Genomic DNA, 13966 nt, shown 5'->3' on the forward strand with positions numbered 1-13966 from the left:
CTGGAAGAACAACACCTCATTTCCCACTTGGGGACCCTGCAGCCCTCTGGACTCAATATCGAGTTCAATAATTTTAGGGTCTAAACTCTCCCATGTCCTAGTCTCCTACCCGACACACCAGGCCTTGTTATCACATAGTCTGCCATTACACACTACCTGTTGTTAGTCACTAACAGTCTCCATTAACAGCTATTCAACCTCCTAGCCAGACCGTTATCATCTCCTTTCTCTATCCACTTGCTCTTCTTTCTCTTTGGGTTCCCCACCTATCATTTACTCCCTACCCCTCCCCCTCCCTATCTTCTGCATATAAACCAACGTTTTCCAAGTTACCATCAGTTCTGAGGAAGGGTCACCGGACTCGAAATAGTAACTTTGATTTTTTCTTCACAGATGCCGCCAGGCCTGCTGAGCTTTTCCAGCAACTTCCATTTTTGTTCCGGATTTACAGCATGGGGAGGCGATGGCCTAGTGGTATTATCACTGGACTGTTAATCCAGAGACCCAGATAATGTTCTGGAGACCTGGGTTTGAATCCTGCCATGGCAGATGGTGGAATTTAAATTTAATTAATATCTGGAATTAAGAATCTAATGATGATCGTGAACTGTCGATTGTCAGGAAAAACCCATCTGGTTCACTAATGTCCTTTAGGGAAGAAAACTGCTATCCTTACCTGGTCTGGCCTACATGTGACTCCAGACCCACAGCAGTGTGGTTGACTCTTAACTGTCCTCTGGGCAATTAGGGATGGGCGATAAATGCTGCCGAACCAGCGATACCCACATCATGTCAATGAATAAAGGAAGAAAAAAGCATCCACAGTTCTTTCAGTTTATCTCTAGCTCTGGCTCCCCCACAAGATGAAACATTCCTTTACCTCTATTGGATCAAACCTTTCATAATTTTGAAGAGCTTTGCTGGTCATTCCTCAGGTTCCTGTTTTATATGGGAGAAAAGGACCCTAGCACATTCTGCTTTTCCTATCTCTCAGCACAAATAACATTATTGTAAATTATTTTCACACTTTCAGTCCCTGTCAGACAGGCTACACTTAATGGTAAGGTCTTGGGCAGTATTGCTGAACAAAGAGACCTTGAAGTGCAGGTTCATAGTTCCTTGAAAGTGGAGTCGCAAGTAGACAGGGTAGTGAAGAAGGTATTTAGTGTCCTTGCCTTTATTGGTCAATGCATTGAGTATAGGAGTTGGGAGGTCAAATTGCAGCTGTACAGGACATTGGTTAGGCCACTTCTGGAATACTGTGTTTAGTTCTGGTCTCCATGCTATAGGAAAGATGTTGTGAAAGGATTCAGAAGAGATTTACAAGGACTGGGGTTGGAGGGTTTGAGCTATAGGGAAAGGCTGAACAGGCTGGGGTTTTTTTCCCTGGACCATCAGAGGCTGAGATGGTGACCTTATAGAGGTTTATAAAATCATGAGGAACATGGAAAGGATGAATAACCAAGGTCTTTTTCTGAGAGTGGCGAGTACAAAACTAGAGGGCATAGGTTTAAGGTGAGAGGGGAAAGATTTAAAAAGGACTTGAGGGATAAACTTTTCAAACAGACAGTGATGCATGTATAGAATGAGGTGCCAAAGGAAGTAGTGGAGATGGGTACAATTACAACATTTAAAAGGCATCTGGATGAGTAATGAATAGGAAGGATTTAGAGGGATATGGGCCAAATTATGGCAAATGGGACTAGCTGAGATTGGGATATCCAGTTAGCGTGGACGAGTTGGACCAAAGTGTCTGTTTCTGTGCTGACTCTAATGGGGGATGGGCAACAAAATGCTGGTCTTGCCAACAATGCCTACATCCCATGATAGCATTTAAAAAAGAAGACGAGGGTCACTTGTGCAGTGGGGACTTGGGTCAGACTGATACAGAGGTTATCAGGGAGATCAGGCAGCACAGAGTTTGGGGTTGGGTCACTGAGGCTCACTGGAGTGTAGCAACTACCACAGAAGGCTGTGGAGGCAACTGAGTGAATATATTCAGGAAAGAAACATTAAAGGAATCAAGAGGTACGGGGAGAAAGTGGGAATATGGCATTGAGATAAAGGATCACTCATGATCATATTGAATGGTGGAGCAGGCCCGAGGGGCTGAATGGTCAGATAATACTCCTCATTTCTATATTTTCAGGATGGTGTGAGAACTAAGCCATTCACTTTGAATCTGCCACTAAAACTGCGAGATATGATGCAGAACATACACAACAACAAGTTTATTGCAATCAACGCAACAAAGCTACATGTTTCTGGAAGTACACAAATACCACATTGCACATTGAATCATCGCTGCAGTTGGAGGTAGAACATGAAATATACAAACTGCATTTGAGCGACACTTCTGATTGACCATGGTTTCATCTCCCAGATCAGTCTCCATTCATTAGGGAGCAGTGTTGAGGCCCCTGGGGCTGGTAGGGCTGCAATATCCTGCCTCATTCCAGGTTTCATTCGATTTTCATTCATGGCGCATGACAATCTCAAAGTCCTTGAAGCTTACGTGGCCATCCAAATCTCGATCCACTTCCCTGCAGTGAGACAGGAGCAGTCTGAAAATAACAGTGACTAGAAAGAAAGAAGGTGCATTCATACAGCGCCTTTCAAACCTTTATGAGTCCCAGTTGCATCTCACTATGTATCGAGGTGACTGAACGGTCTCAGAGTTTACAGGACTGTCCTGTGCCTGAGGTATTCACGCGCATCCTGGATTGTTTGCTGCCAGAACTGCGTTGGATGAACACAGCTCTCCCACTCTCAGCAGCAACACCAATTCCCTCACCCACACCTAAGAGAGTGAGCTTTCCCAGAGTTGCTTAGTCAGATAGTTTTGGGCTCAAATTGCAGGCCATAGAATTTCCTGTCATAAACCTCCCTGGCTCTTCCTTCTCTCTTCAGGTGCTCCTCTTTGATCATGCCTTTGGTCATTTATCCTGCTATCACCTTATGTGGCTCAGTGTCATCATGCCTTTTCTGATTTTGCAAATGTAACGTCTTTGGGATCTTGCCCTACACAACAGGCACTATACAAATGTCATTTTTTTGTTGTTCGTTGATTTCAATAAGATTTTTGTTGAGTTCAACAAGAAGGCTTTATCTTACAGGGCGTGTGTACCACCTAACTCCCACCTTTGTATAGAAAAAAAGTCAGCCCCCATAGCAAGAACACATCGGGTCATATTCCAGCCCCTCAAGTGGACAGGACGTCCTCACCAGCCTTTTTATCTTCTCAAGAATGTAATTTACAAAACAATCTTGGCACTCAGGCCTACCTCCCGTTGCCTAGCATTTTCAGGTAGTGGATTAAGATCCTTAATTGCTCTTGAATTAGGCATTTAGAAGCCTCAATAAGCCCAGGGTCAAGTGTCCAGAGGGAGCTTGACCAACCGCTCATATTATGGGGCTCAGGGAAGCAGATGGGCCAGCTCTATGATATATCACTCCCACCCATGCCTCCTGCTGCAAACAGACCACATCAAAGGGGGCATTCATTATGTCTAGCCACAAGCTTTTTTTTTAAAAAAATGCCTCAGCATCTAAAGTGACTCAGTCACTGTGCTTTTTTGCAGATCTATGCAAATTGCTCCACTCATCAGCCTGCGATTCAATTTTCACACTGCAGGATGTGGCTCTTCACTCTGTTGCCCTGGGTTCTTCAAACCCGGGACTGACAGATGTGGATAATGTTTGGGACCAATAGGAGGTAAAATGAAAACAATGTTCAGAAGGCAGTGAGTGGAGGATCTGTTCTCCTTGTTCTATACCAATGACTTGGGTAGATTTCTAGCCTGGATTTAGTCACATTCATATGTGCAAAAAGACTACGCAAGAAGCATGAAAGACAACACACCATACTCTTTCATTAAGCTCAACTTATATTTAATACTCGAGGTATTGGACATGTTTCATCTGAGTCATTGCCACTTATTACTATAGACCTGGCAATTTTTCTGAAATACTGCAAACAGCAGACCCCCACAAAGACCTACAGCTTTTTCCAAGCACAGAACCAATCTATGTCTGAGGACAGGAGGCTAACTTTCTCAACCTTCTGAACCCTGTACTCAACTCACCCGGGAGTAGCTGGAAGCCTAAACTGTCCTGGCCCTGTTTTAAGAGTACTGCTTGATGTGATCTTTCACAATCACAATCACAGGACATGCTGAAGTGCTGTTTGGCAGCCTTTTTTTAATTTCAAAAATATACCTTATTCATAAAAATATCTTTATGTGTACAGTCACAAATGCAGTTCGGTTCTGTAAAGTAGCATGTCAAGGAAACAAACAAACATTGGAGTTTGACTCTATCCAAACAAACCAAAGCCATCTCTTACTTGTACACGACTATATTTATATGCATTTGAGGCACCAGCTGGCTCCAAAAACTGATTGGACCCCAATTTAGTTTCTGCAGAAGAACCTCGGATCTGGTCTTTCCCGACTGCACCTTGGCGGCAGCTGCTCCAAGCTTCTGTGCGTCCCTCAGCACATAATCCTGGACCTTGGAATGTGCCAGTCTGCAACACTCAGTCCAGGACAACTCCTTGTTCTGGAAGACCAACAAGTTTCGGGCAGACAATAGAACGTCTTTCACCAGCTTTGTTTTTAATTTCAAAAAATACTTTATTCATAAAAATCTTTATATGTATATATTGACACAAAAGAAGTTTGGTTCTGCACAGTTGCATATCAAGCAAACAAAACATTAAACTTTGACTCTATCCTAAAAAAGTCAAAAACCTCTCTTACACAAAACTAATATTTACATACATTAGAGGCGCTAGGAGGATCCGATAACTAAAACAGAGCCTCATTTACCATCAGCAGCAAGACCTCAGACAATGGGCTTCCTGGACCTTGGAACGTGCTAGTTGCAACACTCAGTCAGGGTCAACTCCTTGTTCTGGAAGACCAACAAGTTACGGGTAGACCAAAGAGCATCTTTCACTGAGTTGATGATCCTCCAGGCGCAGTCGATGTTTGTGTCAGAGTGCATCCCAGGGAACAGACTGTAGAGCACAGAGTCCTGCGTCACAGAGCTGCTTGGGACGAACCTCGACAAAAACCACTGCATGTTCCTCCAGACTTCCTTTGCAAAGGCACAATCCAGAAGGAGATGTGTGACAGTCTCAATCACCCCCCACAATCACTTCCAGGACAGCATGGGGTGGTGCAGGCTGACCTGGTATACATAAAGGATCTCACAGGTAGTGCCCTTCTCACCACCAGCAAAGCAATGTCTTGGTGCTTGTTGGAAAGTTCTGGTGATAAGACTTTCTGCCAAATGACTTTGACAGTCTGTTCAGGAAACCATGTGACGGGATCCACCCTCTCCTTTTCCCATAGGGTCTTGAGGACGCTATGTGCTGACCACTTCCTAATGGACTTGTGGTCAACGGTGTTTTTCTTTGCAAATTTCTTGACGAAGGACAGGTGATATGGAACAGTCCAACTACTTGGAATGTTCTGTAGCAACGAGGCCACTCCCATCCTCTGCAACACTGGGGACAGGTAGAACTTCAGTCTGTCGTAACACTTGGTGTTTGTGTACTGAAGGTCTACGCACAGCCTGATGCAGCCACACACAAAGGTGGCCATCAGGATGAGGGCAACATTGGGTATGTTCCTTCTTCCCTTAGCTAGAGTTTTGTACATGGAGTCCCTGCAGACCTGGTCTATCTTAGGCTTCCGGATGAAACACCAGATGGCTCGGGTGACTGAAACAGCACAGTTTTAGGGAATGGGCCAGACCTGTGCCATGTACAACAACAGAGAGAGTGCATCACACCTGATGACCAGGTTTTTACCCACAATGGAGAGGGAGCAGTGCTCCCAATGGACCAGCTTCTGCTTCACTTTGGCGATGCGCTCCTCCCAAGATTTTGTGCACACCCTGACCCCGCCGAACCATATTCCCAGCACCTTCAGGTAATCTGTCCTGACGGTGAAGGGAATGAAGGAATGGTCAGTCCAATTCCCAAAGAACATGGCCTCGCTCTTGCCTTGGTTTACCTTGGCTCCCGAAATGGTCGCAGATACTCATGAGTCTGCGCACTAACTGCGGATCCGAGCAGAAAATCAAGGAGCGTCTTTCAGTAGCCAGTGAAGTACATTCTATTGCATGGTTCCAGAGACTAGCATGACATGTGGCCTCACATACTGAGTGCGGTACTGACAGTGTCACCACACTGGCGGGGGTACCATCTTTCAGCTGAAATGTTAAGCTGATCCACCTTCCCAGGTAGATCTAACAGAGCCCATGGCACCATTTTGAAGAGTTCTTCTTAGCACTGGAGTCAATATTTATTTCTCAACCAGTATCACTAAAAATAAGAGGCAAAGTGGTCATTGTCTTATGGCCGTTTGTGAGAGCTTGCTGCACACTGATTGGTTGCTGTTTTTCCACACATTGCAACAGGGAAGACACTTTACGAATTGCCAAAAGGCTTTTAGACATCCTGAGCTCCTGAAAGGTACTACAGATATAGAAGCTGTTTCTTTTAATACTCTTATGAATCAGAGAGCAGGTTAGGGGCGGGTGTGGTAGGAAAAATGAAAATGGGCAACTCATCATCTAAGGCAAATACAAATTGGGCATTACACAGCAGGATCTTGTCATGTAGAAACTACACATGCCGACAACACAGGCTTACATTCAACAAGGTTGATTATACCATTATGTAGGGATAAATTAGGAGTTAATAAAAGAATTTTCTTCTGGCACACACCTATTAAATTCCCATATCATTGAATGTCTTTCAGTGTGCTTGGGGACCGACTGGCAGTACAATGAACCAAAACAATCCGATCCTGATTGGTATTTAATGGAGCTTTCCCTCATCAAGCAGGCTCCCAGACAGCAAGATTGCTATTCTGGTGATTTCAAAGCAAATCTGCAGGATAATTTTGCAGTGTGTCTCTTGCTATGAAACTGCTCCATTACTTCATTAATAGAAGCATTAGAGTTCTTTGCAACTTTCTGGTAAGTTTACCTTCCTGGCAGCAGCCAGAGCAGAGAGAGCTCAAATCTGGAATACAGGCAAGTAATATGATATCTCAGTAAGTAATATGATACTTCAGTAAGGCCTCTGACACGGTCCCTCATGGCAGGCTGATACAGAAGGTAAAGTCGCACGGGGTCAGAGGTGAGCTTGCAAGATGGATAAAAAAAACTGGCTTGGTCATAGAAGGTAGCAGTGGAAGAGTGTGTTTCTGAATGGAGGGCTGTGACGAGTGGCGTTCCTCAGGGATCAGTGTTGGGACCTTTGCTATTCGTAATATATATAAATGATTTGGAGGAGAATGTAACTGCTCTGATTAGTAAGTTTGCCGATGACACAAAGGTTGTTGGAATTGTGGATAGCGATGAGGAGCGTCAAAGGATACAGCTGGATATCGATCGGTTGGTGACCTGGGTAGAGAGATGGCAGATGGAGTTTCATCTAGAAAAATGTGTGGTAATGCTTTTTGGAAGGTCTAATCCAGATGGAAAATATACAGTAAATGGCAGAACACTTAAGAGTACTGATAAGCAGAGTAATCTGGGCGTTCAGGTACACAGGTCACTGAAAGTGGCAACCCAGGTGGAAAAGGTAGTCAACGAGGCATATGGCATGCTTGCCTTCATCAGCCGGGGCATTGAGTTTAAAAACTGGCAGGTAATGTTGCAGCTTTATAGAACCTTAGTTAGGCTGCACTCGGAATATTGTGTTCAATTCTGGTCGCCACACTACCAGAAGGATGTGGTGGCTTTGGAGGGGGTACAGAAAAGATTTATCACGATGTTGCCTGGTATGGAGGGCATTAGCTATGAGGAGAGGTTGGAGAAACTTGCATTGTTCTCACTGGAACGACGGAGGTTGAGGGGGGACCTGATTGAGGTCTACAAGATAACGAAGGGCATGGACACAATGGACAGTCAGAAGCTTTTTCCCAGGGTGAAAGAGTCATTTACCAGGGGGCATAGGTTTAAGGTGCGAGGGGCAAGGTTTAAAGGTCATGTATGAGGCAGGGTTTTTACACAGAGGGTGGTGGGTGCCTGGAACTCGCTGCCAGGGGAGGTAGTGGAAGCAGATACGATACTGACTTTTAAAGGGTGTCTTGACAAATGCGTGAATAGGATGGGAGTAAAGGGATATGGTCTCCGGAAGTGTAGGGGTTTTAGTTGTGATGGGCAGCATGTCAGGGCAGGCTTGGAGGGCCAAAGGGTCTGCTCCAGTGCTGTAATTTTCTTTAATCTTTGTTCTTATCTCCCTCCCTCTTCTCAGTCTGTAACACATGCCTGTACCTTATTTGACCAAGCCTTTGGTCACTAGTCCAAATATATCCTTGCGTGGCTCATTGTCAAATTTTGTTTGGAAGTCACTGCTGTGAAACACCTTGGGACGTTGTAGACGCTATATAAATAGACATTTTTTTTTCACTCTCTTATGGGATGTGGGCATTGCTACCTGGCCAATATTTATTGTCCATCCGTGTTTGGCTTTGAGAAGGTGGTGGTGAGTTGCCTCCTTGAACTGATGCAGTTCTAATGCTGTAAGTAGATCCACAATGCCATTAGAAAGGAAGTCCCAGGATTTTGACCGAATGATCGTGAATGAATGGCAATATATTTCCAAGTCAGGATGGTGAGTGGCCAGGAGGGGATCTTGAAAGCGGTGGAGTTACCATGTACCTGTTGTCCTTGTCTTTCTAGATGGAAGTGGTCATGGGTTTGGAAGGTGCTATTTAAAGATCTTGGACAAATTTTTGCAGTGCATCTTGCAGATAGCATACACTGCCGCTATTGAGTGTTGGTGGTGGAGAGTGGATGCTTGCGGATGTGGTGCCAATTAACCGGCTGCCTTGTCTTGGAAGGTCTCAAGCTTTTTGAGTGTTGTTGGATCTGCACCCATCCAGGCAAATGGGCAGTATTCCATCACACTCCTGACTTGTATCTTGTAGATGGTGGCCAGGCTTTCGGGAGTCAGGAGTTGAGTTACTTGCTCCAAGATTCCTAGCCTCTGACTTGCTCTTGTAACAATAGTACTTATATGGCAAGTCCAGTTGATTTTCTGGTCAGTGGTAACCCCAGAATGTTGATAGCAGGGATTTGACATTCCTTTATAATTTACGTATCTGCATGCTGCTCCTAACAACCTTGCTGCTATTATGAATTTCTTAGTCCAAATTTGTGATGAAAGTTGACAGGGCTTTAATTTTCAACTACAGTTGGGGGCAGGAGGAGTTTTGGGATGGTTAAATAACTGTCAGTAACTGATCTCCTGCCCATGATCATGGTAAGAGGGACGGTTTAGATATTTTTAACTATCTTGTTCACATCTCTGGAGCAGTTGGGACTTGAACCTGGGCCTTCTAGACAAGAGATAAGGACACAACATTTCACTACAAGAGCCCCAAGACACATGACGTCTCAGGGCAAGCAAACAGCTATATCCAGTCTTCTAGCTGTGCATGTTAGCATCTCCCATCACAACTGCATACCCCCTGCACCTCTGCCAGGTGAACAGGCGGCACCTCTAACCTGGGAGAGTGGAATGTCTATTGTGGCAGAGATGGTGGCAATGGTCATGTTACTGGACAAGTAATCCAGAGATCCAAACTATTGGTTTGGGAACATGGGAATCCCACCACAGCAGCTGGTGGAATTTAGATTCAGAGGATAAAGAAATCTGGAAAATAAAGCCAGCCTCAGGAATGGTGTCTTGAAGCTATAATTAATTATTGTAAAAGCCCATCGGGTTCACTAATGCCCTTTAGGGAAGGAAATCCGCCAAACTCTATCTGCTTTGGCCGACTGTGATTCCAGACCCACAGCAACGTGGTTGACACATGGCTGCCCTCTGAAGTGAGGTAGTCACTCAGTTCAAAGGAAATTGGTAGACAAACAGGAGGCTGGAAAAACACAGCAAGCCAGGCAACATTTGGAGGAGGAGAAGTCAACGTTTCGGGGATTATCCTTCTTGAGGACTGGATGTGGGGGGGTAGGGGGTGCTGCAGATAAAGAGCGGGGTGTGGAGGGGGAGAAGGGTAGTGGAAAGGTGGTGACAGGTGGATATCAGTAGTAGGTACGACCTGGTTGGTCAATGGAAGGGATGAATAGAGTTGGTAGCTGGAATGGAAGGGAGGATCAGTAGGTGGAATGGAAGGCAGGAAGCGAGACTGGAAGGGGAGCCAGGGGATGGGTGGGAAGGTTATTTGAAATTAGAGAACTCAATGTTAAGTCCTCTGGACTATAGGGTGCTCAGGTGGAAGATAAGGTATTGTTCCTCAATCTTGTGTTCCGAGTCACTTTGACACTGGAGGAGACTGAGGATGGACATATCAGAGGGGGAGTTGAAATGGGCAGTGACTAGGAGGTCACCTAGTCTACGTTTGGTCTCTCCAATGTAGGGAAGACCACATTGGGAGCACCAAATGCAGTAGACTAGGTTGGAGGAGATGTAGTTGAAACTGTCTCACCTGAAAGGACTGTTTAGGGCCCTGGATGGAGGTGAGGGAGGTGGTGTGTGGGCAGGTGTTGCATCTTTTACACTTGCAGGGGAAGGTATTGGGGAGGGGTGGGAGGGGCAGGGGGGTGGGGTGGTGTTGGAGTGGTTGATGGGGAGTTTGCACAAACTAAGGAGTGGCGAAGGAAATGGTCCTGGCGGAAGGCAGACGGGTAAGAAGTGGAACATATTCTAGGTGGTCAAGTCTAATTGGAGTTGGCGGAAGTGTTTGAGGATAATACATTGAATGCAGAGGCTGATGGGGTGGAAAGTGAGGACAAGGGGCACCCAATCTTTATGTTTGGAGTTGGGGGTGGTTTAGAGCTGAGGAGCAGGGAATGGAGGAGGCACAGTGGAGGGCTGTCTGGATGACAGTGGGGGGAAAGAACGTTGTTTGAAATAGGAGGACATCTGCGATGCTTGGGAGTGGCACCCTACAGCCTGGAGGACTTAACATTGAGTTCTCGAATTTCAAGGAATAGCGAAGGGAATGGTCTCCTGACTTTCCACTCCCAAGCATCCCAGATGTCCTCCTATTTCAAACAACATTCTTTTCACCCCTCTGTCATCCAGTCTTTCACCATGCCTCCTCCATTCCCCGCTCCCTCAGCTCTAAAGCCCCCAACACCTCCAAACATAAAGATAGGGTTCCCCTTGTCCTTCGCTTTGCACCCTACCAGCCTCCGCATCCTCAAATACTTCCGCTACTCCAATTAGACCCCACCAACTGGAACATCTTCCACTTCCCGCCCCTCTCTGTCTTCCGCAAGGACCATTCCCTTCTCCACTCCTTAGTTCGCGCCAGAATCCCAACAAAACAGTCCGAAACTGGTGTGGGACTGAGACCTTAATGGTCTTGGTTGACAGGACGGAGGGCATTATTCCACCAAAGACTGCAGACAGGACAGGTGGGAGAGCATTGTTAGTTTGATAGCTCCCTTAAGGTTGCTGAAGGGTTTTGTCGGCAATCAGATGAGGATCCTGACTGAGTAACTTAAGCAGTGCTGGTGGACAAGAAACCCAAGATGTTCGGTGTGATGACTAGCCTGCCTGATGGTCTCCTATCCCAAAAAGGAGCACGGAAGGGTCTGACTCCAACGTAGCAGAGAGCACTGTGCAGAGCTTAACCTCTGTGACAAGTGAGCGTTTTATACCTCTACCCCACTCAATTAATACCCACCTCACAGACTGTAATGTTGTTTCATACAGACACATACAGAGGGCTGCCTGTTTAATCTCTTTGCTACCCAAGGCAGGAGAATGACAGAACCACAGAAATACGATACAATGTCTATGTAACAGGCCGTTACTATGGCAGAAGGCATCCATGTGGGGATTTGAGATAGCTCCGCTCAGTTTTTAATCACAGCCTTGCTGTTCCCTGATCGCCTTGAGAATATGGAACCCATTAAATTGGGGGACCATCTGGATTCGTCTAAAGTAACACCAGGAAGGGCTCAGGAGAGGGGGGAGGGGCAGGCTTGGGAGCTGTATCAGACTCTTGTTGCCTGCCTGTTCTGTTTACCAATGATTACTTCGGATCAGTGCTGTGCAGCTGGGGAGCAGCAGAAACAGGTCGCAGTTCATGCCACAGATGAAGATGACCAATAAGTCAACAAAAGCCTGAAGTTAAAATTGTCATACTGGTGTTCAAATCCCTCCATGGCCTTGACCTTGTAAAGTCCTCTAATTCCTCCAGGAAGTCAGCACCCCTCCAAATGTGATCTTTCGATCACGTTCGTGTTTATTGGAGTCCTTACAAATTAAGGACAAAACTCCAGGGCAGGATTCAATGGAAGATTCACCATTGTTAATAAAATTGTTTAAACATTTTGTTCATTAGTTATAAAACTATGATACCACTGTGGACTCAATGGGCCAAATGGCCTGCTTCCACACTGTAGGGATTCTATAATTTTTTAACATGGGGAGGATGTTGGACTAACATTCATGAACTTATCTATTTATGAGGAAAGAACTTCAGGGCCAAGGGGGAAAGGCAGAAGAATGGGACTGGTTGAGTAACTCTTACACAGAACCGTAACTTTCCAGAACTTTCCAGGGCGGAAATGACTATTACAAGGGGGCATAATTTTAAGGTGATTGGAGGAGGGTACAGGGGAGATGGTAGTGGTAGGTCTTCACACAGAGAGCGGTGGGCGTGTGGAATGCGCTGCCAACAGTGGTAGTGGAGTCAGATACTTTAGGGACTTTTAAACGACTCTTGGATAGGCACATAGAGCATAGTATAATGTAGGGTATGCAGGGTAGATTGATCGTAGTAGGATAATAGGTCGGCACAACATCGTGGGCCGAAAGGCCTGTACTGTGCTGTACTGTTCTATGTTCTTTGTAAATGGCCTCCTTTATTGCTGCAACCATTCAGAAATTATATGGGACGAGGCTGTTCCTTTTCCAATTAAGCTTAGGAAGATGATTCACCACCTCTATGGGCATCTTTGGCAGCGATGTCAGATGGGATAGTTAGAGGCAGGAGATCAGGTGACAATACCTTGTATTTTTATTTCAAATGTCAAGCATCTGCAATATTTTGCTTTTATTATCATACTGCTGTTTGTCAAACCTTGTTGCATGGAATTTGATTGCTCCACATTGTGCATTATCATAGTGGCTAATTGGCTGCAAAATGCATCAGGTTGTCCTGATGTTGTGAAGCTTGCTATTCCTTCATTTTACAATGATTCCCCTTCTTCGTCTTTACCAGTCCCTCAGGACTGAGGATGACTTGTTTAAAGTCAAGTTTTATGGGTGTAGAGATGACTGACAACTCTGATGAGTGATCTGCCGACTCTGGCATATGCGAGGCAGGCAGTGTTAGTTGGAAGGCTTGGGCAGATGCATTTGCACAATCTCTCCAACAGCTCAACTTAGTCTCTGCAGATTCCTAGTGCCTTCCCAAATCAGCCTTTTCCCCTTTGGTCAGTCACAAGCCAGGGACTGCCATGAATGACTGGGGGATCGTTTAATCTCTTCAGGCATGCTCTGAGGATAATTCCTGAGTCCCTTTAACACACATGAGGCTATGCTGTTAAGTAAGTAAATTCTGTGAGAAGCCAGCATCTTGAGGTAGGTTAGACTTTAAATGTTCATGGGAAGCTTGTATGTTGAGTTTGGCAACTCACATACCACCTGATAGAAAGTTGCCATGTTTAACAGTGTAAAGCAATGTGTCCATCTGCTCGCAGACTAATTTAGCTCAAAAACACCTTGTATCTTCCTACCGTTTCTTGGAACAGTTCTGGAACAACAACTTCAGTTGTAAAATGCCTCACTATCTCTCTTTAAGAATCCTTTTAAAAGCTACTCCTTTGACTGAAATTTTAGTCACCTTCCTAATATAATCTGCTTTATTATTATTCGTTCATAAGATGTGGATGTTGCTCAGTAGACATTATTTATTACCTGTCCCTTACTGCCCTGAAGATGGGAGTGAATTGATTTGATAAA

At 45.3% G+C, this 13966-nt stretch overlaps 1 protein-coding gene across 1 annotated transcript in view; it reads right to left on the minus strand.

Moving 5' to 3' along the window:
• Positions 1 to 2216: 2216 nt before the first annotated feature.
• The window catches only part of efcab11 (EF-hand calcium binding domain 11), an 88550-nt gene continuing 76800 nt past the window's right edge, over positions 2217 to 13966 (minus strand). Inside the window, exon 6 of the mRNA XM_048600023.1 lies at positions 2217 to 2543. Coding sequence (XP_048455980.1) covers positions 2474 to 2543 — 70 coding nt within the window. The 3' untranslated portion in view covers positions 2217 to 2473. The remainder of the gene's footprint in view (positions 2544 to 13966) is intronic.

The sequence above is a fragment of the Rhincodon typus genome, chromosome 8 (genome assembly GCF_021869965.1).
Source record: "Rhincodon typus isolate 14 chromosome 8, sRhiTyp1.1, whole genome shotgun sequence".
Taxonomy (NCBI): Eukaryota; Metazoa; Chordata; class Chondrichthyes; order Orectolobiformes; family Rhincodontidae; genus Rhincodon; species Rhincodon typus.